Source organism: Osmerus mordax, chromosome 15 (genome assembly GCF_038355195.1).
Source record: "Osmerus mordax isolate fOsmMor3 chromosome 15, fOsmMor3.pri, whole genome shotgun sequence".
In the NCBI taxonomy this organism is placed as follows: Eukaryota; Metazoa; Chordata; class Actinopteri; order Osmeriformes; family Osmeridae; genus Osmerus; species Osmerus mordax.
In genome coordinates this window covers 1284063-1311682 of record NC_090064.1, presented here as the reverse complement: position 1 = coordinate 1311682, position 27620 = coordinate 1284063, and the positions used below count along the sequence as shown (strand labels likewise).

The 27620-nt window shown below is 43.3% G+C and overlaps 1 protein-coding gene across 1 annotated transcript in view; it reads right to left on the bottom strand.

Moving 5' to 3' along the window:
* The window catches only part of LOC136957517 (piezo-type mechanosensitive ion channel component 2-like), a 121058-nt gene that overhangs the window by 8816 nt on the left and 84622 nt on the right, over positions 1 to 27620 (bottom strand). The window contains exons 26-37 of the mRNA XM_067251500.1: positions 24819 to 24984; positions 24531 to 24620; positions 24317 to 24435; positions 24161 to 24232; positions 23857 to 23963; positions 6372 to 6525; positions 6227 to 6292; positions 5981 to 6147; positions 5558 to 5742; positions 5279 to 5476; positions 4803 to 5210; positions 4443 to 4701 (exon numbers count right to left, since the gene is read on the bottom strand). Of these exons, the coding sequence (XP_067107601.1) occupies positions 4443 to 4701; positions 4803 to 5210; positions 5279 to 5476; positions 5558 to 5742; positions 5981 to 6147; positions 6227 to 6292; positions 6372 to 6525; positions 23857 to 23963; positions 24161 to 24232; positions 24317 to 24435; positions 24531 to 24620; positions 24819 to 24984 (1991 nt within the window). The remainder of the gene's footprint in view (positions 1 to 4442; positions 4702 to 4802; positions 5211 to 5278; positions 5477 to 5557; positions 5743 to 5980; positions 6148 to 6226; positions 6293 to 6371; positions 6526 to 23856; positions 23964 to 24160; positions 24233 to 24316; positions 24436 to 24530; positions 24621 to 24818; positions 24985 to 27620) is intronic.

Below are 27620 nucleotides of genomic sequence, written 5' to 3'. Positions count from 1 at the left end.
TGGAGATGTTAGACTGAGCTGGCTGGTGATGGGAGACTGAGCTGTGTCAACAGAATCAAACGAGCGATAGGTCTCGGCCTGCTCTAAAAGTTATTTCCCGACCTTTAACCTTCGTCATTGTCTTTCTTGCTCTGTCCTTAAACATCTAAAGATTGTTTTTTAATCTCTTCACTCTATAGCCTTTATTGTACAAAAAATATGGGAGCAGACACTCTGACGACTAGAGGGGCATGGTATTCCACATCAGATTATAGGTCTTCTTTGTCCTGCCCATCCTCTCCTCTGCCCTGCCCGTCCTGTGTTTTTAATAAGCATGCAATGTCTGTTAACTAATTTTCAAATAAAATGTGGTGCACTTAAGATTGTAACAGCAACATTTTGCAGTAGGTTATTTGTATACACTGACCCCACTGTACATCTTGCCATACAAAATACAGAAAAACCTTCTCCAGAGCTGCATTTTCACTCTTACGTGCTTAAGCTATATTTGTTGTGTTGGTGAAGTTACTGTAACACCCCTGTGAAATCCAGCATTACTAGCATAATGGTTCTGAGGTGCTGAATTTAAGTTGAATCTTTCCACTGCTTTTTCTGCAAGAATGCTTTCCTTGCTGTCAATTTTGCAATTACAATGGACTCTGAACAAACTTGGACAAGCTTGGGGTAGATTAAATCTTTTGGTTTGCTACCTACATGCATACAGCATGATTGCAACTACTTGTGGCCTTGAATACACTGCTAGCAATACAATTAATTGTGTACATGCGTGTATTATGCTAATGAGGTTCGTTTTCCAAGTGTGCAGAGATGTCAATATGTATTGATAAGTGTTACTGATGTGGTATACATACTCTTGACCAATTATAATTACGTATTACATTGATTCATGTCATCATTATATGTTTAGGCAACACACACATAAAACAATACTGTACATTTATTTGAACAATGTTCTGCACATTTAATTATCACCTAACTGTTAACGTGCTCTGATGACTAATAGCAGCGCAATAATATAACAAATATGCTCGTTTAAGTGGAATCTTGCAATGTTTCTTTAGAGAATAGCTGAATTAGCAATTTATTTTACTCTTTTCCATACATTTGAAGCCCAGTCGACCACTGACAATATACCGGTTCACCAAAATGCACATGTGAATGTTTACTTCCTACTTTACTCGCCTTGAATATCGGGGTATACGATTGTTGGATTTTAAGAAGGTGTCATGTATATGAGCTCTTATTGGATGCGGACCATAGTTGTCCGGAAAACATGCCTGTGTCGATAAAGAAACAAAATGTTTGTTCCTTGAGAAAATGTGCAAGAACTGGACATGCCAACACATTTTTTAAGGGTTGTAGAGAAGTTTTAAAGCGATACAGAAAAATCCAGCTCCTCCATCGCCAGGGATCGTTCAAATGCACGATTTTGAGCTTCGGCCCACCAACTACCTGCTCTCCCTCCGTCTCTCGGTCTCTCACGCGTAGGGATGCATATTGATAAGATTTTAACGATTCTGACTCCTTATCAATTCATGCTTATCGATTTGATTCCTTATCGATTCTCCCCTCTACAGCCAACTATTTCTGTGCGTCCTGCACCCCCCCACACACACTCGTTCTAAACGAATTTCTCAAACTGGCTTTGACTGGCTCTGAAATGAGCTAATACCTACCACCTGTAGGCCTTTTCAGGCCTCTGTTTTCAAAACAAAATCTAGTCGGAGATAGAAACTTTCAGCTTCTATTACTCAACACCAGTAGGACTTACAGGGGTCCTAACAACAGGGGAAATAACTTCAGTGTCACCTTTCAAAAGAGACCATTTACATGCATGTACTCCAAATGGTTCAACAACAGCTTTCAATGTACTTTGGGTAAGTTGTTTAGGCGTTTTCAGGCACATTTAACAGGACTATTAAAAGGTTAAACAATTAAAATGCTAAATTTAATAATGGATTAAAAATCGATATGTTTAATAATGGGACACACGAACGTTTGCTGATAACACACGCCGCCCCGATAACGTGAAATTATCAATAAGATCAATACTAATGGGAGACGAATGCCGGAGCTAAAATGTATGCTTCAAACGACGGGACAGAAGATAACTAGATCGACTACACACAATAAAGGCAAATTGCTTCACACAGTAACAAGTGGTTGTGATCACTTTTGAGCAGTTTAGCTCTACTTTAGATAGTTAGAGATGAAGCGCGAACGTTAGCTACGCTGCTGCATGCATCAAACACATGACGTTCCAGTAACTTCATTCCATGCTGTGTGTTCAAATGCTTCTTCATATTTGTAGTATTTCCTCCCTTCGACGAAATAAACTTTTTACACGCGTTACAAGTGGCGTTGTTGTCATTTTGTTGTGTGAAATACAACCAAACTTTAGAACGCTTCTTCCTAGTTGCCATGTTTGCTGCAGTCTGTCTGAATAAACTATAAAAGTTTGCGCATGCGCAACGGCACAGAGAATCGTTAACAGAATTGTTAAGGAATTTTGCTAACGATTCCAAGGAATCGATTCACTGGGAACCGGTTCTTGTTTAGAACCGGTTCCCAGTGAATCGATTCCTCGATACCCATCCCTACTCTCGCGTCTCTCTCACATACAGACACACAGTCACAACGTCACAACGTAAGCACACGTTAGCAACGACGCATAGATACGCCGTTCTAGACAGACAGCGATATCAGCGAGCCCTCAGCATTAATACCATAGCTAAAAGTCTAGGAAAGTTGAGGTTACTGTTCGCTAGGTACCTATGAACATGTTTTAATCTGCTAGACGAGTGGGTTCCTTTTTGTTCTTTTGGTGAGCAATCTCACGTACCCTACTTACCGGCGTCATGGAGCCGACCAGCTAAATAGTTATTTAGCACTAGCGTTGCTACCTGCATATAGGAGTCAGGTGGCTGAGCGGTTAGCGAATCGGGCTAGTAATCAGAAGGTTGCCGGTTCGATTCTGGCTGTGCAAAATTACATTGTGTCCTTGGGCACTTCACCCTACTTGCCTCAGGGTAATTACTGTAAATCGCTCTGGATAAGGGCATCAGCTAAATGACTAAATGTAAATGTAATATACCTACAGCTGGCTCCGTTTTTCTCCTAGATTCAAACCTAGCCCCGGTAAATTGTAGAGCTAGCTGTGACGGGTCTGTAAGAGCCGTAGCCACGCTCCGTCCGACAAGGTAGTTCGCCACTCACGGGATTCGAACACTCGGCCTCCCACTTGCCAAGCGCGACCACTACCAACTACGCCAAAGAAAAGCTAGCTCTTCCTTGACGCGGGTGGCCTCTTACATACCTGAGGAGCGAGTTTCACGGTTCTCACTCCGTTACATAGCTAACTACTACACTTCTGTAGTAGTGCAGTAAGTACTACATCCCACAATTTCCCCAGAAATATTTTCAGGCTTCAACCAGTGCTGCTCAAGCAGAAAGACAGGTTCAGGGAGAGAAAGAGATAAATTTGTTAGGCATTGAAGAAAGAGTAGGAGAGGAGGACAGCATCCAACATGCTGCTGTGAGAGAGCCAGCTGAAGCAACAGGTGAGGTGGACAAACAGATGTAGAAACAGGCAGGTAAGAAAGCAGGTCTCAGGATATGGGAACTCATTTCCAGTGATGCCGGTAACGCGTTACTATTTCCAAACCAGTAATCTGATTAAAGTTACTTGTCCAAGTCACTGTGCGTTACTATTTTGTCAAGCCTATGTGACAATTAAGTCACGTTTTCAGCACGAGGGTCACATCAAGTGTATATACATAGACCTACCACTCAGCGACACAAACAACAATGTAGCTAGCAGGAGAGAGAGAGATGCGCATTTTCGAGTTGAAAATACAATCACTATTTTGAGTATTTGTCAGCTAAAGATGGAAATATCAAGGTTCGTTGTACACTGTGCTGGTGGCGACAAAGTGCTATCAAGCTACAAATACACAATGTCAAATTTGAAGAAACCTTTGGAGTCGCAGCACTGCACAGTCAAACTTATAGAGCCGGTTGTCAATAGGTGTGTTCGACTTCATGCAGCACCGGCTGCCGGCTGCCTTGAAGTTGAGAATGCCATTGGCTGCTTCAAGTCAGCCGGGCTGCAGGCGACGCCGGCGCCGCATGAAGTCGAACGCACCTATTTTTATGTTGAGGCGGCGGGGGTGTTGTCAGCAGCTTCTGAATGTAACTAATAAAGTAACTTGTAATCTAACTTAGTTACTTTTAAAATCAAGTAGCTTGTAACGTAACTAAGTTACTTTTTCAAAGTAACTGTGGTAACACTGCTCATTTCTATTCTTCCGTTTCTGGCAGATAGGACTTGAATGGGGTGTGAATTTTGTATAGGGTGTTAAATGTGTGTATTTTGGGTTGGGCAACACAAAATACACATACCTGCAGGTATGTGTACAGGTATGTGTACAGGTGTGTCGTACCTCAGTGTAGACAATGGCAGTCATCCAGAAGCGTTTGGAGGGGCGTGGCACAGACAGCATGGCCCACAGGAAGATGAGAATGGGCAGCACCAGGGTGGCACAGCTGGCAGACACCATGTGGTTGAGAATGATGACCAGATAGCAGACCATCTCAGATCTGGCCACTAGGATGTTGTACAATGCATAGCACAGCAGCAACAGGGCAGGCTGGTCACCGAAGAAGCGCTCAGATGCCTCCAGCTCCTCATCATAGAACATTCTGGAATTAGAGAGAATGTTGGGGAGAGAAATTTAGATGCCTTTAACAATTGGAGTTGTTAAATGTGAGGGTCTCAGTATGTGATTGGTTGGCAGACCGACCTATTGCTGAGCAGCTCGCTGGCAGTCAGCTCATGGGTCAGAGAGGGGAGTGTATCTGGCTCCTCCCTCTCCTCAGGTGCCATAACCACCCGACATTTTGTCCTGGGGACCCCCCCTGCCACCTCCGTCCCGCCCTCCTGCAGGTCCAGGCCCAGGGCCAGGCTGTATGAGGGGGGGATGTCCACCTCCCGAGGACTCTGCCTGAGGGATTGGGCTGAGTCCAGCTGCAGTTCAGCGGAGCCAGAACAGGAGGGACACCAGCTACCCTGCTCCCAAGCCGCTCCCTCAGAGATCCCCCCTGGGGATGGAGCAGGCTGGCTTGGGGGGTCCGTCAGGGAGGAGGGGTCCACTTCCATCTTCTTCAGAGCGCCTTGTCGCGAACACAGTGCTGTGGGCTTGTTTTGTTCACTGGGGGAGGGGGTATAAAGTTAGGACACTGATGTTAGAGGAGAAGAGAGGAGACAATGAGAGCTAACCTGACTGTTCTGCTGTCCATGCTCTCCAGAGAGGAAGAAGTGGAGAAGGTAGAGGAGCAAGGGAGGTCCATTCCTGCCATCTTTTGAAGCATGGGCCGTGGTCGCTGGCTGGTCCTGAGCACGGGGGGTCTCTCCCCCAACTCTGAGCGGTCCAGGTTGGACTGGTACAAGTACATCAGGGTGGCATCAGTGTGTGTACTGGGGGGGAGACAGGTAGTGATATGACAATACGTCCAAAGGTAGAGTTAGATACCTTACCAGACCAAACAGGTCTGTTACCTGGACAGGCTGTCACGTGACACCACAGAGTCTTGGCTCTCTTGCTGATAGGCTGACCTCCGCCCCTCTGAGTCCTGGGAGATTAAGTCCTGGGGGAGTTTCTCCAGGCCTGACTCTACAGATGCACCGCAGCACATCTGCTGCTGGTAATAAAGATGGATGCTCTCCCTGGAGGGGAGATTCCCCTTGGAACACAGAAACAATGTCACATATAAGACTGTAGAACTCCACTAGAACACGGTTGTATTATACAGTAGTTATGTTACAACATCTCTTGTAACATCTACTGTTATGTTACGACATTGCTTGTAACATCTACTGTTATGCATAACAGAGATGTTGTAACATAACTATATTACACCGTGTTCTAGTGGAGTTACCCCCGAACCTTAACACCTAACCCCGCCCTGGCCAGTGGGTTACCTTCTTGACCTCGTGTGTTAGCATGCAGCGCTCGATCCGCAGCACAGTAGAGATGGAGATGTGCTCCTGACACAGTGAGTTCAGCCAGGCAGTCAGGCTGTCCAGCAGGGCTTGCACCAGGACCCAGGAGAACTTCAGCATGTTGAAGAGCCGTTTCAGAATGTTGTCTAGAACCAGCAGGAGAATGAGGCTTACAACCGAGACCAGACCAAAGAAGTGGAGAGGAAAGGATGAAACACTACCTACCTGGTCTGTCTGTCTTTCTCTCCTTTTCCTCCGCCTCTTCATCCTCCAATTCTACCGCAGCACGACCTGTCACATACCATAAAAAGTGACCAGCTGACTAGCTATGAAGCCCCTGGGGCCTAGACTCCTCCTAGACCAGACCTACCTTCTTCTGTGTCCTCCCTCCCCGCCTCCTCCTTCCTTGTCTCCTCCCTCCTCGACTTTCGTCCTTCAGTGTATCTCTGCCAGAAGCGTTGTTTCTCCTGGCTACGTTCCTTCATGGCTGTTTTGGAGTCTGTGATCCATGCATGGTACACAAACTACAACACACATAGCCTTTCAGCCCAGCTAACTAGACACTGATCATTTTTAATCAATGATTTTATTGTTCGGCACAAACTTGATTTTTTGTTTTTAACTGAAACTTGGTTAGACCAAGATAATAGTGCAGCTGCTCTTATGGAATCAACACCTCCCAACTTCAATTTTGTGAGTGAAACAAGAGTGCATAATAAAGGAGGTGGAGTTGCTATTTTATTTAATGATTCTCTTCAATGCAAAAAGATGTCTTTTGGTCATTTTACTTCCTTTGAATATGTGGCTCTGAATTCCACTCAAGTTTTATTCCTCAACATTTACAGACCACCTAAATACTGTGCAACTTTATTTGATGAGTTTACTGAACTGCTGTCTATAATCTGTATTGATTTTGATTGTGTTGTCATTGTTGACAGAGGGTTTATAGAACTATCTGATGTCCTTGATAACTATAATCTGACTCAGCATGTAACAGGTCCCACCCACAACAAGGGGCACACTCTAGACCTAATCATCACCAAAGGTCTGAACATTTCCAAGGTTCCTGTGACTGATGTTGCACTCTCTGATAATTTCAGTGTTTTCTTTGAGATTGCAATCTCCCTGCACACAAATGTCCAAAGCGAGGTTGTGACAAAGCAATACACCACTGAAAACAACAGTGAACTATTTATTCTGAAGTTCTCCTCCACACCAGCCCTCTCTTGCATCTCAGTCAATGAGCTTGTGGATGGCTTAAATTCTAAAGTAAAACTTGTTATTGATGCCATTGCACCCACTAAAGTGAAAGTTGTCTCAGGTATGAAAAGATCCCCTTGGAGAAATGCCACGCTGGTAAGAATACAGAAAAGAGAGTGTCGGAAAGCTGAGCACAGATATCGAAAAACTAATCTCCAGGTTCACTGTGGTATCTATAAAGAGAGACTTCGCAATTATAATTTGGAACTTAGAAATGCAAGGCAATCCTTTTTCACTGACATCATAACCAAAAACAATAACAATACACTTATTTGCTACAGTTGACAGACTGACAGTTGACAGACTAACAAACCCTCCGGTGTCAGTAACTACTACGCTCCAATCCACCTGGGCATGCAATGAATTTGCCTTTTTTGCTGACAAAATTCAGAAAATTAGACAAGCAGTTGGTGCCTCCACACCAACCACAGGATATGTGCTGTCCCCATCTTTAAATAACATCCATTAAAATATCATGACACAATTTAATTCAATCGACCAAAGAAGCCTATAAGACATTATACAACATCTGAAAACATCCTCCTGCAGCTTGGATATTCTACCAACACACTTTTTCACACTGCATGACCACTGATCTTTTACAAATTATAAACACATTCCTTCTCTCATGTGTTTTCCTACAAGCCCTTAAAAACTGCAGTTATTAAACCACTCCTAAAAAAGGCTATGGACCCCGAAATAATGAAAAATTATAGGCCAATATCAAATCTTCAATTTTTAAAGATCCCATGACATGCTGTTTATGGATGCTTTTTATATAGGCCTTAGTGGTCCCCTAATACTGTATCTGAAGTTTCTTCCCAAAATTCAGCCTTGGTGCTGTGGAAGAAATTGGGATTTCCTGTGTGCTTAGATTAATCACTAATCAATAGAACTAGTCATTGGATACTAGTTAGTACGTTTATCATGTAAGCTTGCTATTAATAACAGTATATTGTGTCTATGTGTCAGGTTAATAGATGTTCGGGGTCAGGAGAAAGTACTGGCTAAACGGTCCTTGTCATGACTACAAGGAAAGCTCCAACTATGAACTCTCTAGTGTGAGAGTTGTTATGTGTTGGGAGCAGTGAATCTTTTCTGAGACTGTTGTAACGTCATTCCTGCCTGACTGTCACAATCTATGTTTACATTCTTGTGCCCTATAAAAGATGGTCCTCCGGCTTTCGGAGCGGAGAGAGACCTGGTTGAGACCTAAGCTTGGTGTTGTGTTGTCATTTATGGTCAGAAGACTGGTTTTCTCTCCCAATCTGCAGATTGATAAATACGTATTAAAATCCAGAACTCAACTGAACTTAGTCACTCCGTTTATGAAGAGACGGACAAACACTTTCTTCATCAATTGGCGTTGTCGAGCAGCAGGATTGCAGAACCAGATCCAGGAGAGACCCACGGCAGCACCAGTATAAAGCAGAACCCGTGGTGCACAAAACTAAATGGTAAGGGGATCCTTTTCCAAAACCCCATTCACGGACTGCTTTATGCTTGGTGCGCCTGCTGTCCCTCTGCGATGCTGGTAACGTAAACAATTTAAGAACCTTTTATTGTGACGTTCAGTTGGGAGCCTGGACTTAGCAAACCAGAGTCTGCTAGGCCTCAACAGGATGAAGATAATATTAGAGTTTTGGTTTAGTAAATTTGGGTCATTTATTGACTTGCTATTTTTACTTTGTCTTGGTCAGAGTTGGCAAACTCTGATAGCGTACAAGAACTCTGGTCGTGTGAAGTATTGAAAAAGTATGTAAAACAATCTGTGTTCTTGATCTGAGGCAAAGGATCTGTTAAGAGAATACGTCCCATACTCTTGATCTGGGGAAAAGGATCTGATAACAGAGAGTATGGTTTAACAGATGCAGACCAGGGGTGAACCAAACAAGGAAAGTTATGTGTTTCTTTTAAAATGCACGTTTACAGCTGAAAACTTTAGTTGAACAGAGATCTTATGTTGGTTTGAATTGTATTAAGTTGAATTGTAACTGTGTTAAGTTTTGTGTTGGGCTTTTCTCTTTTGAACAGAGATCTTAGTGGGACTTTAATTTTGGTTTGAATTGTAACTGTATTAAGTTTTGTTTTGGGCTTTTCTTAAGACCAAGCACAGTAGGTGGGCGGTCATAATGTATCAGGGTCACAGGCTTTATGCGAGAGACCAACTTTTAAGGGTAAAGTGTTTTAAACAAGTTAGGGATACTTTGACAATGTAAAGGGACAGTTAGGTTTTTACTGACAAACTTGGCTTTAAATGATCAGCGAGGGACACAATCAAATACTGAGGGAAAGATAGACTGGCAGTTTATGGATTAACTCGTCTCTCTTAAGCACGAATTGTGATTATTTTGTTACTTATGAGGTAACGGAGTTGAGGAAATTATTGTATGCGCGTTCCCAAAAGGGTTGGGTCTTTGTAGGCGCGTCCCATGATCGAGCGCCGGAGGGCGAGGATAGTTTGGCTTGAAAAAGGCCATATTTGTAGTTCACTACCACATGATATTGTAGTTCTTTTTATTCTTCAATATTGTGACCGTTTTACAGTGCTATGAGATTGTGCGACTGTTTAATAGTGCTATGTGATTTTGTGACTATATTCTAAAGTGCTGTGTGATTCTTGCTGCAGTAAATCATAAGAGTTGGCTACATAGCCTACCGTTATGAGATTTGTTACAGATACTTTGTATTCAGATACATTGTAATTCAGTATGGGTAATTTAGCTTCCACTACGAGAACGATAGAGACATTGTTACCTGCGAACAGTCCAGCCAGATAAATGTTTGATTTACATGGAATTCAAGCAGTGTCAAGCATTGAGAAATGGCATGCGTGGACTAATCATGAGGGAACGTTTGACGTAAAAATATTGGAGAGTCTAAAAGCGGTTTTGAAAGACAAGGAAACAAGTGGGAAGTGTAAACAATTTGTCAGCTGGCCAATGTTTATGATATGGTTAACTGAAGCTACGAGACGACGTGGCATTGTCTATCTTGAGAAAATACGGTCAGATCAAGCTAAAACTGATTCTGATAGAGAAGCTAGGAATGAGCCAAAGCGTCTTGAGAGACAGAGACAAGATGAACAGAAAAGTGAGCTAGAACGTTTTGAGCAAGACAAACAAGAGGCTGCTAGAATTGAACTAGAGCAGTTTGAGAGACAGAGCGTCCAGGAGTCATTGTTAAAACGTGATCAGATTGTTGCTATAGCTGTGGCTATGCAGAGGAGAGCCAGAGATAGGGAAAATGCAGTGTTAGTGGAAGCAGCGGGTCAGGTGCAACCAGCACAGAACCTACAAGAGAAGGTTGAGGTTCATACCACAGAAAATATGATTGGTGAGGTTAGTCAGGAAGGCCTAAGAACAGAAGAAGCACCACTGCTTATGAGGTTGAGGAAAGGGTTCAGGTCAAGATTTGCAAATAGTTATCAATGCCATACATACTTTTATTGATTTGAATCAAGGGTTAGAGGTTGCACTCCAGCCCGGTGTGTTGAGAAATAGATTCCTGATGGTGTTTAATGGCAGTAATACCGAAGGGGTGTTGCTTGACTGGAGCAAAGTGTATGATTGCAAACAGAGAAAAGATGAGGATCCTACAGATTATCTGGAAAGACTTACTAGGATTTTTGAAAAACATTCTGGTTTTACAGCAGCTGCATCCCCATGCCACTTTGTTATGTGTTCATATGTGGATTGCTTCCTGAACTCCAGGTAGAAGTTAAGAAACAGGTTCTACATTGGGAGAACAAAAACTGTTGATATGATTATGGATTATGTCAAACATAATTGTACATTGATGCAGGAGAATGCAGGAAAGAAAGTTGAGAAATTAATGACATTGCAAATGAATGTCTTACGGAGAATAATAATAATATGTACGTACATAAAAAAATAAAAATAGGGTTAATATCCCTGAGGTTAGAGTCCTCTAAAGTAAAGAAAGAAATAGGTTCAAATCCTTGAGGTTAGAGTCCTCTAAAAATAATAATAATCAAGAATACGGGAGGCAGAGAGCTTCTCTTTTTCAAGTAAGACCCAGAGCTACTAGGTTAGCCAGTTCAACAGTATACAGTACCCAAATCAATGAGATGATAGTGGTAGTTTCTGGGGTTCCTGTGGACACAACTGTCAGTTAGCTCTTATGGGTGGATTGATGGATCTTTGAAAGATGAACATGTATTTCTTTCAACTATGTAAAAGTAAGTAACAAGTAAATCTGTTGGAAAGGAATTTGTTGTGCAAACTGAACCGAAATGAAATGCACTACTGACTTTTTCTTATCTATTCCTTAGGATAAAGAACACTTGGCCTAGCAATCCCATACACATCCCCCAGCAGTGGAATGCAGAGATTTTAGCGACCGCAGATGTGGCCTTGCTAGAAGCTGGGCCTGAGCTACTGTGGTCCACACACGCTTATCATATTGGGTGCATTAAGAATGCTACCCCAGTGTTATCATTGTTTGTAGTACGACTCTTGAGAACCGTACCTCAGTATGCTAGTAATAGAGAAGTAGGGAAAGGTATTGTCCCAGTTATTGATGCTTTGTTGAAACAAGGAGTCATAGGTAGACTTAAGGTCAATTTGATCCTTTAAGGCTAATAAAATACTTGGAAGTTTATTATGGGTTTATAAGCAGGTAATGCCTGTGTTATAAATCCTGTTGTGCCGAACCCTGTTACGATAATTAGCAAGTAACCCTGTTACTTTCTAGCTCTGTGAATGACTATTGTTTGCTTTCTTTTCTGTTCCAATTGCAGAAGAGAGCCAGTATCTGTTTGCATTCACGTTTTGCCAGGTCCACTATACATTTCAGTTCTACCACAGGGGTACACCAAATCACCTACGTTGTTTAGTCAAGCATTACGAGAGGACTTCCAGGATGTCACCTTAGCAGCCGGCTCTACTCTGGTGCAGTATATTAATGACCTTTTTTATATGTTCTAAGAATCTTGCCTCCTGCCAACAGGACACTATTGCTGTGCTACAGGCACTGGCTGAGAAGGGCCACAAGGCCTCAAAGGCAAAACTGCAGTTATGGTCTGAGGAGGTCAAGTATCTGGGCCATACACTCAAAGGTACAGAGCGATTATTTGACTCCTGATAGAGTGTAGGCCATCCGATTGATACCGAAGCCTAGAACACCAAAACAACTCAAATCTTTTCTAGGTTCAGCCGGGTATTGTCGTCAGTGGATCCTTGATTATGCTGTGTTGGCTAGACCTCTCCTCGATTTAATGAAGGGCCAGACTGATACTCATTTGTTGTGGAACATTGAAGCTGATAAATCATTTGTATCTCTCAAGCAGGCTTTGGCCCAGGCGCCAGCTCTCGGTCTGCCAGACTACAGCAAGCCATTCACACTGTACTGCCACGAGGCCAAAGGGTTTGCCCAGGGTGTACTGACCCAGGAGCATGGTAATCTTAGGAGGCCTATCGCCTATGTGAGTTCTTCTTTAGATACTGTGGCAGCAGGTTTCCCCCGTGCTTACGAGCAGTCTGTGCTGCGGCAACATGTGTGGAAGCAACTACAGATATAGTGCTGGGGTCACCCTTGGCAGTGATGGTTCCTCATGCAGTAAGTGCTTTTCTGTTACGCACCAAAACTCAACACCTGTCAGCCACTAGAGCTATAAAGTATGAACTGTAATTGTTGACTCAAAGTAACATTACAATCCATAGATGCTCCCCATTGAATCCAGCTTCATTGTTGCCCACCCCTGATGATGGTGAACCACATGACTGTGAGATGGTTGTCGATAAAGTGCTAACACCCAGACCTGATATGTTTGACAAACCTATGGATAATGCTGAACTTGTGTTGTACGTAGATGGATCTTTATCCCGAGCATGGGATGGCTCTCTAAACTCCGGATATGCGGTCTGCACGGACAGTGAGACATTCAAATCTGGTAAACTGTCTCAACAATGCACTGCACAGCAGGCATAGTTTTGCTTTGACAAGGGCATGTTGTTTGTCAGAAGGCAAGGTCGTAAATATTTACACTGACTCGAGGTATGGATTTGGAGTTACTCATGATTTTGGTGCCATATGGCGAGAGAGAGGTTTCATTAACTCCTCAGGTGGAGCAATCAAGAATGGAAAGATGATTGATAATTTGTTATCTGCATAATTACTACCGACAAAGCTAGCTATTGTTAAGTGTGAGGCTCATACTAACAATACAGATGATGTTTCAAGAGGAAAGGCTAGAGCTGATTTAGCAGCAAAGGCTGCGGCCAAATCCTCTGATGTGTCCCAGGTCTCTATTTTTTCTGTGTCTCAGCAACCGGAAACACACACTCCCTCTCTTCATGATGTGGCGGACCTTCAAGCCGCTGCTGATAACACTGAGAGGGATGGTTGGTTATCCGTTGGCTGTGTGAAAGATCCAACTTCGGCAGTGTGGAGCCACTCCGACGGCCGCGTGGTGGCGCCACGTGCATTGTTCCCTTGGTTAGCTCGCATGGCGCACGGCTGTGCCCATACGAGCAAGGAGCAATGGTCTCAATAGTAAATACTGATTGGTTTGCACCTGGTTTTTCCACAAAGGCTGAGCAACATTGTGCTCAGTGCCATACCTGCCAGCAGCATAATCCCGGAAAGGGACCAAAGAGAAGAGACGCAGCCCACCCGCCACCAAGTGGTCCTTTTATTCATTTACAAATTGATTTTATGCAGATGAACAAGTGTTGTAATTTTGAATATGTACTTGTAATTGTTGACATGTTCTCGAAATGGGTAGAAGCCTACCCATGTCGGAAAGTTGATGCTACCACGATAGCCAAGATTCTCATTAGAGATGTGATCTGTAGATATGGGACCCCCACAAGACTGTCCTTTGTAAAGCGCTCCAGATCAACCAGCATTTCCACTGTCCCTACCACCCACAGTCTGCAGGGGCAGTGGAGAGGCAAAATGGAACTTTGAAAAACAAACTAGCCAAGATATGTGAAGAGACTGGCCTAAAATGGCCTGATGCACTCCCACTAGCTCTTATGGCCATGAGGTCCACTCCCCAGAGGAGGAATGGACTTTCCCCACATGAGATCGTTTTAGGGAGACCAATGAGATTGCCTGTCTCTCCCCCACTATCATTGAAACAGATGGATATCCACCAGATGGATGATACAAAGTTAAACTTTTGTTTTGCCCTAACTAGAGCAGCCAGGGTTGTGCATTCACAGGTGAAAGCTGCCTGCTGGGGAGCCATGGCATCCCTATCAACCGGGAGACTACGTGTACGTGAAAGTGAACAAACGGAGGACTGCCCTCTCACCGAGATGGACCGGTCCATACCTGGTTTCTCTTGGTGACTCACACAGCTGTAAAAGTGGAAGGTCGTCCGACATGGATTCATGCAACGGAGTGCAAAATGGCCCCTCCACCGAACAACACGGTGGAGGGTCCCAACGGAGAGCCAGGGGCCGGTGGAGGAGCAGGTGCACCTCCAAATGGTGCCTGCTCCAACTTGTCATTTGTCACATCCCCACTGGGTTACTCCTCCAGGAGTACACCAAGGGGGTTGGAGACCCGTTTTCAGCGGCTGATCCGGGAGCAGGTTCCAGTCCAGCTGACCGATTTGAGCCAAAACCAGGATCCCGCCATCCAGCACTCCAATCCAGGGGTGCTGAGAAGGAGGTCCCAAAGAGCACCCACCCGGAGGTGTTGAAGACGTCGAAAGGTGAATCACATAAGGAGAAAGCCAGAGAGGGGCTGCTGTTGCTACCATGCCTCTCTTCCCCATGTGTGATTCATGAAGCAGATGACAGCACCCAGACAGGAAACCAGAGAGAGGAGCCTGGAGAGGGGAAGACACTTTCAGTCTTCCTCCGGCCTCTACATGAAGCAGATGACAGTACCCAGAATGGGGACGAGAGGATACTGTGGTGGAGGCCCTCGGTTGTTTCAAGGAAACCGAGGCCGCTGCCGGAGCTACGATGAGAGATGAGATCCAGACATACTGACGCACACACCTGACAGACATTTACTGATACTGGACGCACGAGTCCACAGACATCGCATACATGAGCCACACCGAGAGTCACTATTGCACGCTCCCAATTATACTGATGTGAACATTGAGATTCATTATAAAGCACACATGAAGAACAATCTGTACAACAACACCTTACCGTGGGCGAAAAAAAAAAGACTGGACGCAGCATTAGAGGGGACAGACCTTGCAGGGTTTGTGGTTAGAGTCCCAAGCATTCTGGAAGTTATCCAGGGATCTGTCCCTCTGTCAATGGCTGATATGTGTAAGGTCAAGAAGTGGCCTTGTGTAGGGTTGGATGTTACAAATGTGACTGTTCTGTCGAATGAGTCAGTCATCTCTTGAATATGCCCCACCTGCATGGTTATGTGTATGGCACAGTGGTACAGTGAGAGTGAAAAAAAAAATACATGTGAGGATACGGTTTCTATGTATGCTCACACTCTACTGGATGATTTGTAAGTTCAATTGTATCTGAGTTCAATGTTACTTGTCCTGTATACCATTTGGGCGGGTGACATAAATTCCTGATGTTGCTAACTATGTTATTCCTACACCTTTAGCATACTACAGAAGATGTAGTATATGGTTGATTAAATGTTTAAATAATTATGGGAAGGTATTTGGAAAAATACATGTAACCACACTGTGGTATGTATGCTAACAGCCTGTTGCATGATTTGCCTGTTGCAGATGGACCTGTAAGTATAAGGGCATCACCATTTTGGGTTCCTCGTGCAGCTAACAATGGCACCATGTGGGTATGTGGTAAGAGTGCTTATTATTTCCTGCCGGCCGACTGGTCAGGAAAGTGTTACCTTGGGTTTATTGTAGGAGCCCTCAGACCTGTAGATGGGTTGCCCCTGCACCCCTTTTCCCAAACAATGGTGGCACCGCCACAAGAGAAGTATTATTAATGCAGATGCTAAGAAGCTGGGATCACATCACGTAGATTCAATAGTACACAGTCACTTTTCACGTTTTCAGCTGCCATTCTCCCTGTGTATGGTGTTATCACTGCCTTTAGAGATATTAGGAGCTTAGCAGTAGGGTTGGAGTCCATTGGTAATGAGACAGCCGATGCCTTAACTGCGGTTGCTTCTGAGATGAAGGCCATGAGGCAGGTAGTGCTACAGAACCGAATGGCACTGGATTATCTGTTGTCAGCTCAGGGAGGTACCTGTGCTGTGATAGGTCATGACTGTTGTACTTTTATCCACGATGAATCTGCAAATATCACAAGTATGGCTGCTCACATTAAAACATAATTTCAGCTTTGGGGGAACCTGAAGCTTGGAATTGTGCTGACTGGCTGACTTCCTCTGTGGGGGGGGGGGTTCTTTTTCGACTATCATTCAAATGGGAATCACTGGATTGGGCATGTTAATCGTTGTTGTGCTGATTGTGGTTTGTGCTTTGAAGATGTGTACTGCCTGCTGTGTACAGTGCTGTGCAGTAGGCTCTCAGTAAGATTATGGTAGCCCAAATCAAGCCACAGACAAAAGCAAGCAAAAATGAGGATTACTGCATTGCCCTGAGAATGATTGATATGTCGGATATGTAATCTCAAGTACCAAGTGACTATTTTGCCAATGTAATAAAGATGGCCATTTGCCTCCTTCTATTTTCCAACTAATATACAATGCTGTGTGCAATCTGAATAGATCTGTCCTTAACCACAGATCGGTGAACAATAATTAAAGATAGTGGTTACTTTATTACTTTTATACTGTTTGAAATAATCTGAATTTATGAACAGTGTTTGATCTATACCATGCTGTGTTGAGCTCATGAGAGCATGACCCTTGGTTATGTCCAGGAGAGAAATATGCTTCTGTTTCTGGTATCATTGATAAACTGTCATAATGCTATTCACTTCATGGACTTTGTACTTTTCACCTGATGGGGTACTACCTAATACTTCTTCAAATCCTATAATCATGTATGCTGTGCTGAGTAGTAGCAGATAAAGTATTGTTTGATTGTTAAGGTTTTGAAATGTTATGAAACTTGTTTGTTGTGTTGACGTTAAACGTCAAAAGGGGGGACTGTGGAAGAAATTGGGATTTCCTGTGTGCTTACATTAATCACTAATCAATAGAACTACTCATTGGATACTAGTTAGTACGTTTATCATGTAAGCTTGCTATTAATAACAGTATATTGTGTCTATGTGTCAGGTTAATAGATGTTCGGGGTCAGGAGAAAGTACTGGCTAAACGGTCCTTGTCATGACTACAAGGAGAGCTCCAACTATGAACTCTCTAGTGTGAGAGTTGTTATGTGTTGGGAGCAGTGAATCTTTTCTCTGAGACTGTTGTAACGTCATTGCTGCCTGACTGTCACAATCTATGTTTACATTCTTGTGCCCTATAAAAGATGGTCCTCCGGCTTTCGGAGCGGAGAGAGACCTGGTTGAGACCTAAGCTTGGTGTTGTGTTGTCATTTATGGTCAGAAGACCGGACTCCCAATCTGCAGATTGATAAATACGTATTAAAATCCAGAACTCAACTGAACTTAGTCACTCCGTTTGTGAAGAGACGGACAAACACTTTCTTCATCAGTGCAGAATTACAGCCACTACGAGCAGTCCCACAATGAGCTTTCCTCAGGACGTGCTGTTTCTGTGTCAGTAGCTTTAATGCTATGAGGAAGAAAGAGGCGGGGCTAACTGCCATGCTTTGGTCGTTTGCAAGCCATGATGTCTAGAGCAAAACCAATATCGCGCTCGCACGGTCGTAGCTCATTTTCTCATTGGTGGGCCAAATTCTCTGTGCGAGCAAAGCAGAGAAAGGGGAGGTAACCTTTGGTTTTATGACGTCATAAAACCACCATTTTCAAAACCAAGCGTTTCAGCTCTCATTTTCTCAAAGGCGGAGAAGAATACCCAGGGCTTGGTTTACACCTATTGAAATTTCTAGCCACTGGGGGACCAAAGGCAGGCTAGGGGAACTCATATTAATGTTAAATAACCTCCTAAAGTGAAAATGTCATGTCATGGGACCTATAAGTAATTTATTTTTGAAAAAGTGGTTTTTCAACAGCTGAACAACTTCTTGGCCGAAAATAACAGTTTTGATGTCTTCTAGCCCGGTTTTTGTCAGCACCCAAGTACTGAAACTGCTCTTGTTAAGGTCTTCAACGACAACCACTCAAACACAGACAGTGGACACAGAACTTCAGTTTTAGTATTACTGGATATTAGTGCTGCATTCGACACGGTCGATCATGACATACTGAATTGGTTTGAATCCTACTTGAAGGACTGACAATACTTTGTGTCTGTAGCTAATTACAGATCAGAGCTGAAGAGGATGACGTGGTGTTCCCCAAGGTTCAATACTGGGGCCTCTTCTGTTCAACATCTACATGCTTCCACTGGCTCAGATTATGAAACACAACAAAGTGTGTTATTTAATCATTTAGCAGGCGCTCTTATCCAGAGCGACTTACAGTAAGTGCAGGGACACTCCCCCCGAGGCAAGTAGGGTGAAGTGCCTTGCCCAAGGACACAACGTCATTTAGCAAGGCCGGGAATCGAACCGGCAACCTTCGGATTAATAGCCGGATTCCCTAACCGCTCAGCCATCTGACTCCCCATTATTATAATTATGTAGATGACACACAAATCAACATAACTTTATCACCTGGGGACTATAAACCCATGCAAGGGCTAGGTAAACTCATTGAAGAAATCAACAACTGGATGTGCTTGAATGTTCTTCAATTAAAAAAAGATCAAACTGAAGTAATTGTTTTTGGTCCCAAGGACAAACGATTGAAAGTCAGCGCTCAGCTTCAATCGCTGATGTTAAAAACCACAAACCAACCACAAACCAAGCCAGAAATCTAGGTGTAGTTATGGATTCTCGGGATTACCATGGATGACAAGCTCTCCCTCACTGCCCACATTGCTGCAGGCTCCCGGTTGTGTAGATTCACCCTCTACAACATCCGGAAGATCAGGAGATACCTGTCTGAGCATTCCACCCAGCTGCTAATCCAAGCACTTGTCCTCTCCAAGTTGGACTACTGCAACTCGCTGCTCGCCGGTCTCCCAGCTGGCGCAACCTGCCCTCTCCAGAGGATTCAGATCCTCATCTCCCTCCACTGGCTTCCCATCATGGCCCGTATCAGATTCAAGACCCTGGTACTGACCTTCCGAGCAGTGAACGGGACTGCACCCGACTACATCAAGTCTCTCCTCCAGCCTTACACCCCCACCCGCCACCTACGGTCGTCTTCCTCCAGGAACACAATGACTCTTACTGAGGGACTTGTTCTTGTTGCTTGTTCTTGTTGCTCTTGTTGGTTAGTTGTAACTGATTTAACTTCTGTACTGGCTGTGAATTATATTATATTATTGTTGCTTGCTTTTTCTACAGGTACACTCTTGCACTTTTGAGGATCATGTTATTTAATTTGTAACTTGTTTAACTACATGTTCTTATGGTTCTCCCCATTGGCACTTATTTGCTTTTCACAATGTATGCTTCATGTTTGGCTACTCGCAATGTTTTGGGGCTATCTCGTTGTTATGATCAGTGACCTATGCTCTTTTGTAAAGCTCTCTCTTGGAAGTCGCTTTGGATAAAAGTGTCTGCTAAATGAATAAATGTAAATGTAATGTAAATAGATTCAGACCTCAACCTGAACAGCCATATCAAGACAATTACAAAATCAGCCTACTATCACCTGAAGAATGTATCAAGGGTTAGAGGACTTAGGTCTCAACAGGATTTGGAGAAACTTGTCCATGTATTAATCTTCAGTAGACTTGACTATTGTAACGGTGTGTTCACAGGTCTCTGTAAAAAGTCAATCAGAAAGCTGCAGCTGATTCAGAACGCTGCAGCTCGAGTCCTCACTAAGACCAAGAAAGTGGATCACATCACTCCGGTTCTGAGGTCTTTGCATTGGCTTCTGTTGGGGGTTACTGCTACTACAAGTTGAAATAGGCACCAACTGATATTTACATTGTATCATGTCAAATAGGATTAAAACCAAGGTAACGTATAGGCTTCAATCATGAGTTTATAGGCCTAAGAAAAAAACAGTCAGGTCCATAAATATTTGGACATTGACACAATTTTCATAATTTTGGCTCTGTATACCACCACAATGGATTTGAATTGAAACAATCAAGATGTGCTTTAAGTGCAGACTTTCAGCTTTAATTTCAGGGTATTTACATCCAAATCAGGTGAACGGTGTAGGAATTACAACACATTTGATATGTGGCCCCCCCCTTTTTAAGGGACCAAAAGTAATTGGACAATTGGCTGCTCAGCTGTTCCATGGCCAGGTGTATGTTATTCCCTCATAAAGGGAGTTCGTTATTTCATTGACAAGGAGCAGATAAAAGGTCTAGAGTTCATTTCAAGTATGGTATTTGTGTTTGGAATCTGTTGCTGTCAACTCTCAATATGAAGTCCAAAGAGCTGTCACCATCAGTGAAGCAAGCCATCGTTAGGCTGAAAAATCTAAACAAACCTATCAGAGAGATAGCAAAAACATTAGGTGTGGCCAAATCAACTGTTTGGTACATTCTTAAAAAGAAAGAACACACTGGTGAACTCAGCAACACCAAAAGACCCGGAAGACCACGGAAAACAACTGTGGTGGATGACAGAAGAATTCTTTCCCTGGTGAAGAAAAACCCCTTCACAACAGTTGGCCAGATCAAGAACACTCTCCAGGAGGTAGGCGTATCTGTGTCAAAGTCAACAATTAAGAGAAGACTTCACCAGAGTAAATACAGAGGGTTCACCACAAGATGTAAACCATTGGTGAGTCTCAAAAACAGGAAGACCAGATTAGAGTTTGCCAAAAAACATCTAAAAGAGCCTGTACAGTTCTGGAACAACATCCTATGGACAGATGAGACCAAGATCAACTTGTACCAGAATGATGGGAAGAGAAGAGTATGGAGAAGGGAAGGAACTGCTCATGATCCAAAGCATACCACCTCGTCAGTGAAGCATGGTGGAGGTAGTGTTATGGCGTGGGCATGTATGTCTGCCAATGGAACTGGTTCCCTTGTATTTATCGATGATGTGACTGCTGACAAAAGCAGTAGGATAAATTCTGAAGTGTTTCGGGCAATATTATCTGCTCAGATTCAGCCAAATGCTTCAGAACTCATAGGACGGCACTTCACAGTGCAGATGGACAATGACCCGAAGCATACTGCGAAAGCAACCAAATAGTTTTTTAAGGCAAAGAAGTGGAATGTTCTGCAATGGCCAAGTCAATCACCTGACCTAAATCCAATTGAGCATGCATTTCACTTGCTAAAGACAAAACTGAAGGGAAAATGCCCCAAGAACAAGCAGGAACTGAAGACAGTTGCAGTAGAGGCCTGGCAGAGCATCACCAGGGACGAAACCCAGCGTCTGGTGATGTCTATGGGTTCCAGACTTCAGGCTGTCATTGACTGCAAAGGATTTGCAACCAAGTATTAAAAGTGACAATTAGATTTATGATTATGTTAGTTTGTCCAATTATTTTTGGTCCCTTAAAAAGGGGGGGGCCACATATAAAATGTGTTGTAATTCCTACACCGTTCACCTGATTTGGATGTAAATACCCTGAAATTAAAGCTGAAAGTCTGCAGTTAAAGCACATCTTGATTGTTTCATTTCAACAGAGCCAAAATTATGAAAATTGTGTCAATGTCCAAATATTTATGGACCTGACTGTATGCCTTACCTGCTCGTAGTAACGTTTTTATATATTATATAACATTTAACATGCTATTTTAAAGTCCACCACTATTTCACATGTAATATTAACGGACAGTGTGGTTAAATGTTCAATGTTTTGGACTGGCTACTGCATTCAAATGTACGCATTGAATCGGCCAGCAATTGTCTCCCACACCAATTGTCTCTCCTACGCTGCTACAGTCGTGTTGCTTTTTTCCGGAATATGTGCTCAGATTCACCATAAACACGTATTAAAGATGCTGTAAAGCAAATTCCATGATTTACTTCTCAGTACATTATATATGTGTGAAATTAGTTGCTGAAAGCATGTGCAAAGCGTGAAAACGTTGTTGCACTGAAATGTGGAGTTAGACCATTGAACATTTTCTCACCCGTTTTCAGCTCAGGTTTTGTAAAGGCGGGGCAAAACCCGACCGATCTACGTCACAGCCACCTATCTACGTCACAGACGATCACAGACGGTTTATATAACCTGCATTCTGTTACTCAGCTGGTACGATGCGAAAACAAAGTAATTAACACATAAAACACTTAGAGACTGCAGGTAGGTGTGTTCTGATGTCTGCAATTGATTTAGCTAGTTGCTGTTGTTGCTAAATTCAATAAATTTGAGGAGGAGCTTCAGCTACCTCAGGCGACAGGCCCCCCCAGTCTCAAGCTGAGAAGACTGCTGATTTTCTCCCAATTTCAAAGCCTAATTTAACATACTTGTCTGTGTTTTTTTTCATCCGAATTTGGATGGGTAGTTAACAACACATTCTTCTGTGGTGGGATGAACTTAAAACTCATTTTCAATTCCACTTTACAGCATCTTTAACACTTCTATCTGAAGTGTGGTGAAGTAGGACAATGTTTTTTGTCGCCAGGTGCCATGGTGGATCCTAGTATCGGAGTTCCATTGATGTTGGCTTTTCTCATGCCTGCGCTTAACTCAGAGTTGACATACTCAGAGTTGATTTAACTCATTCAAATCAGCTTTTCTGGAACCGAAAAGTCTGGGTTTTCCATTTGAGAGTAAATCAACTCAGTTCAGGGTTAGGATCACAGTGTGTTATGGTTAACTAACAACTAATTAGGGTTAACAGCTAACCCTAGCGTTACTTGGTTGTTATTCATTGTTTGCTTTGAAGTGAACAACTCACTCGCTAGTAGCATAAGCCCCCCTCGCACCCTTATGTCGTCTAGGCAGCATGATGTTTACTGTTCAGAACAACTGAATCCACTGATTTTCCAGTGTTTTATACCCGTTTGGTCAAAAAACCCACACGCCAGCAAAACGCTACTCTGTCGTTATTCACACGTTAGTCACACGCTCAACACGCTTGTCTAATGTTTGTCGCGCATAGCAAAACGCTACTCTGTCGTTATTCACACGCCAGTGACACGTCGTCACACGCTAATAGTTTTCAGAGGTGTCTTACTTGGTCGCTGTTACACGGTCCTCATACGTAAGTCCCTCGCTAGTTATGCGTTAGTCCCACCCTAGTCATGCGTTAGTCACACGCCAGATGTGTCCACCTCGCCCTAGAACGCTCGAAATTGAACGATTAGAACGTTCAGAGAACTTTGACCAGAACGTTATGGTGTGACGGTCGGTATGTGTGAGTGAGAGTATGAATGGGTAAATGACAAACATTGTAAAGCGCTTTGAGTGCCGCTAAGGTAGAAAAGCGCTATATAAATGCAGTCCATTTAACCTTGTTAACGAGATAATAACCTGGATAACTAGATACTACCCAGGTTAATTAGATTCAAATCAGGTTTGTATAATATGGCTGTCCTGTTGTCTCAGAGGCCTAATTTGTTGGATTATATTTTCCTTCTCTCTGAAAAAAAGTAAAGTTTTGGATGTTTGAGTGTAACACACCTGGAAGGCAGACTTCTTTGGCTGCTCCTCCTCCTTCTTCTCCTCCTCCTCTTCCTCCTCCTCCTCGCTGTCTGACTCAAACAGGTAGTAGTTCCCACTCCTTACCACTAGAAGGACAGAACACGCCTTTACAGACAGTGGGATTATCCACAACTAATGACAGTACCATCACCACCCTTCTCATTCTCTTTAAACAGCAGTACTTAAAGTATAATTACAGCTAAAAATGACCAATTTGTATCAATCCCATTATGTTCGTGTGTTGGAATTGTGATTCAGGGGATCCGGAGTTGGGGGGACTCACTGGAGGCATGGTCCACCCAGGGCCTCCACCACTCCTTCCTTCTCCCTCCTTTCTTCTCTCTTTCAGTTTGACCTGAGGAAAAAGGGAGATCATGCTGCTAAAGAGACATTCCACTGCGTTTCAGATCGTTCAAAGCCCCACATGACTGTCTCTCACCCTGCTCCTGCTGCAGTCTGGGGGGGTCCTGGTGGGTCTCAGTGCTCTCCTGGACCAGAGTCAGCAGCCTCTCTTTGCCTCTCTTGAACCTCTTCTGACGACTCTTAATCCGGTCCATCCTGACAGGACCAAAAGGAGGGTGTGTGTGGTACATGAAGAGTGTGTTTTCCATATGTGTGTGAACACTATGTACTGTATGTGTGTATGTTCTCACTGTCTCTTCAGCAGGTCCATAGACTTCTTCTCCACCTCCAGTCTGGCTCTGACAGCCTTCACTATGGTGGCATGGAACAATTCCGCTCCTCTGAACACACATGCCCATGCCACGCACACAACAGAATTGTCAATATAGTATGATTTGGTAAAGATCTTAATATGTGGCTTATACAAGAAACTCAACACCCTAATCTATGGAATAACACATTAGCTTTTATAAGATTTTAATACTGTGCATAATTTCTACATATGTTTACAGAAATGTCAACACTCCACACACACACACCTGGAGGCAAGGATCTGAGCAGAGCGGATGTCCGCCACCACATGCAGGAAGTAGTAGCTCATAAATACACGTCGCTGTAGCAACAGGAAGGCAAAGCAGATGCTGTCCCAAATGATGCCTGCCTCGTCGCTAGGCAACTCACATTGCTTATTGGCCTGCTGCTCTGCTGTAGGGTCAAAAACCACCATCATTATTACCCTTACCATCAGACACAGACAGACAGAGACAGACAGAAACAGACAGATAGAGATACAGCAAACCACCCAAGGCCACAGTGTACTTATAAAGATAAGAAGTGGAAACTTGGATCTCCATCTCATTAGTAATGATGGCAAACAGTTCGGGTGAAGATATGCAACCCTGGGGTGCACTTGTATTTAAAACAAGTTATTCAGATAATGCCACTCTCACTGTGAGATTGCATCATTAGTGCTTTTCCAACACCTCTAAGAAAATTGAAATGGCTCAAGTCCATTTCAAATGGTCAACATTAGACAACTCACTTTGACCTGACAGGGCAACTGTCCTAAAATCATTTAAAAGTGAAACGTCTTTTTTTAGGTACTGAAATAATAGTGTACAATTTACATGACTGTGGCACTAAATGTAGATCAACCAACTTCTGAAACAGTTTTGTGACAAAAATAAGTTGAGGAACACAGCTCTTAATCACACACATCCTCAGACCATCAGGCCTGGTTTGGTTTACACACCTCTGTACGCCTCACACATTTCCATTACACTGATTGAGGATTTGCAGCTGACGCGTTAGACAGTGAACATACAGCAGCAAGGTGACCTGAAAGTTTACAGGTGTTAAAGTCCCCCAAAATAAAGATTGGTCTGACTAACATTTTATCCTATCCATTCTACCAGGGCTTAGTCACACAGGACTTACTCAAAGCAAGGTAAGCCCTAAAGTTTTGCCCAGCGGTCACTAAATCTGATAAGGAAGGACAAACCAACCACACACCTGTCTCGGCCTTCAGCAATTAGTCTCTCTGGGATCACAAGAAATGTGTGGGAGTCAGGTGGGTAAGCGGTTAGGGAATCGGGCTAGTAATCAGAAGGTTGCCGGTTCGATTCCTGGCCGTGCAAATGACATTGTGTCCTTGGGCAAGGCACTTCACCCTACTTGCCTCGGGGGAATGTCCCTGTACTTACTGTAAGTCGCTCTGGATAAGAGCATCTGCTCTTGGGAATGACTAAATGTAAATGTGCGGTAGAGTGCAATCCCATTAAAGGAAAGTTCTGTATCTAAAATAACCAGCGAATAAAAGCTCTGGATGACAGGCCAAACAGAAATCCACGTATATTAAAACATATCAAAAAGAAAAACCCATGCTACAAGACAAAAAGCGTCCGTTGCCACACTGCACGCCCTGGAAGTTGGCAAACATGATCAATGTCATTGTGATGTTCTGTTGTTTATTTGGGGAAAGGGAGACCCATAGTGGTAACGTATTGTAATGTTTATGTTGTTCTAACGGTCTCGCTACAGTTCAATTATACATTGTGAAGTAAACGGTACACATCTTTTCTCTCTCGATTTAAGTTGGCCAGAAAAACATTTGCCTGTAAGTATCTTGACATTAGTAATTAAATCCTTTATTGATCCTTTTGATCGTTCTAATGTGTATTTGATTAAATAGGCTAACACATTTGCTACATACGTCTTCAACAGACAATATATCTGTAATCAAATTAAATACTGATATGTATTCTTTGTTCTTTGTAGTTTTACAGTGCTTCCTCAGTAAAGAGCTTGGAAAGGATCATTCATGCTTCATTCTTTATCTTGGAGAAACTGTTAGCTATCTACCGAGCTAATGTTGCAGTCTAGGCTGCGCCTCACGCACACAGAAGCGGGGGCAGAACAATCATCATCACCACCATCATTTACATTTTACGTTATATTCATTTAGTGCTTTTATCCAAAGCAGTAAATTCCCTGTTTGTGTGAACTTACATGGCAAACAAAACACATTCTGATTCTGATAGTACAAAGTACAGTAGAAGATCAAGAATTGGAAGTGCATAGTTCAAACTGAATTTTGGTGGTCACTTGCCACATTGAAAAGGAACCACATCTCAGCTACCAGGCAAAGCTAACAAAAATAAAAGTATCTTAACTACGCTTAACTGCAACCATACCATCTCAATTACAGAAGTGCATAGTACAGAGCAGCAAAATTCAACAACACCTCAAGCACTTTTGTGGTTGCACTCCCTTACTAGACAGTGGAACAACAGAATCTCTAATATAACATGCAGAGAAGTAACAAATTTGCAGGAATCACAAGAAGTAATAAACTGATAAGTGCTTTTGGTCCCCTCAGGCAAGGCAAGGGTAGATGGGTGAGGTGAAGCTGGAAGAGGAGAGCCTTGAGACCATGGCTTGAAGACAGGCAGGTCAGCGTCTTACGAGTAATGTGTTTCTTGAATGACGATTCTTGCAGAGCAAGACCGTGCTACAGAGATTATGCCAAAAGTGACGGAGAGCTCTTGTGCTAGAGAGGATCTGGCAGGGATGAAGAGTAGCTCTATCTTGTTGGTGTTCTGTTTAAGGTGGTGGCAGGACATCCATGAGGAGATGCCAGCCAAACCGCTTGGGACTCTGGGAGTGGGAAGGAGAGAGAAACCACTGAGTGTTGCAGCAGTGGTAAGAGAAGCGATGCGATTCAATGACCAAGCCAAGTGATCTGGTGAAAATAGAGAAGAGAAGAGGTCCCAGCACCAATCCATATGATACTTGAACAACAAGGGGGTGAGTTGCTAACCTCCAGCAGACCTAGAAGTTTC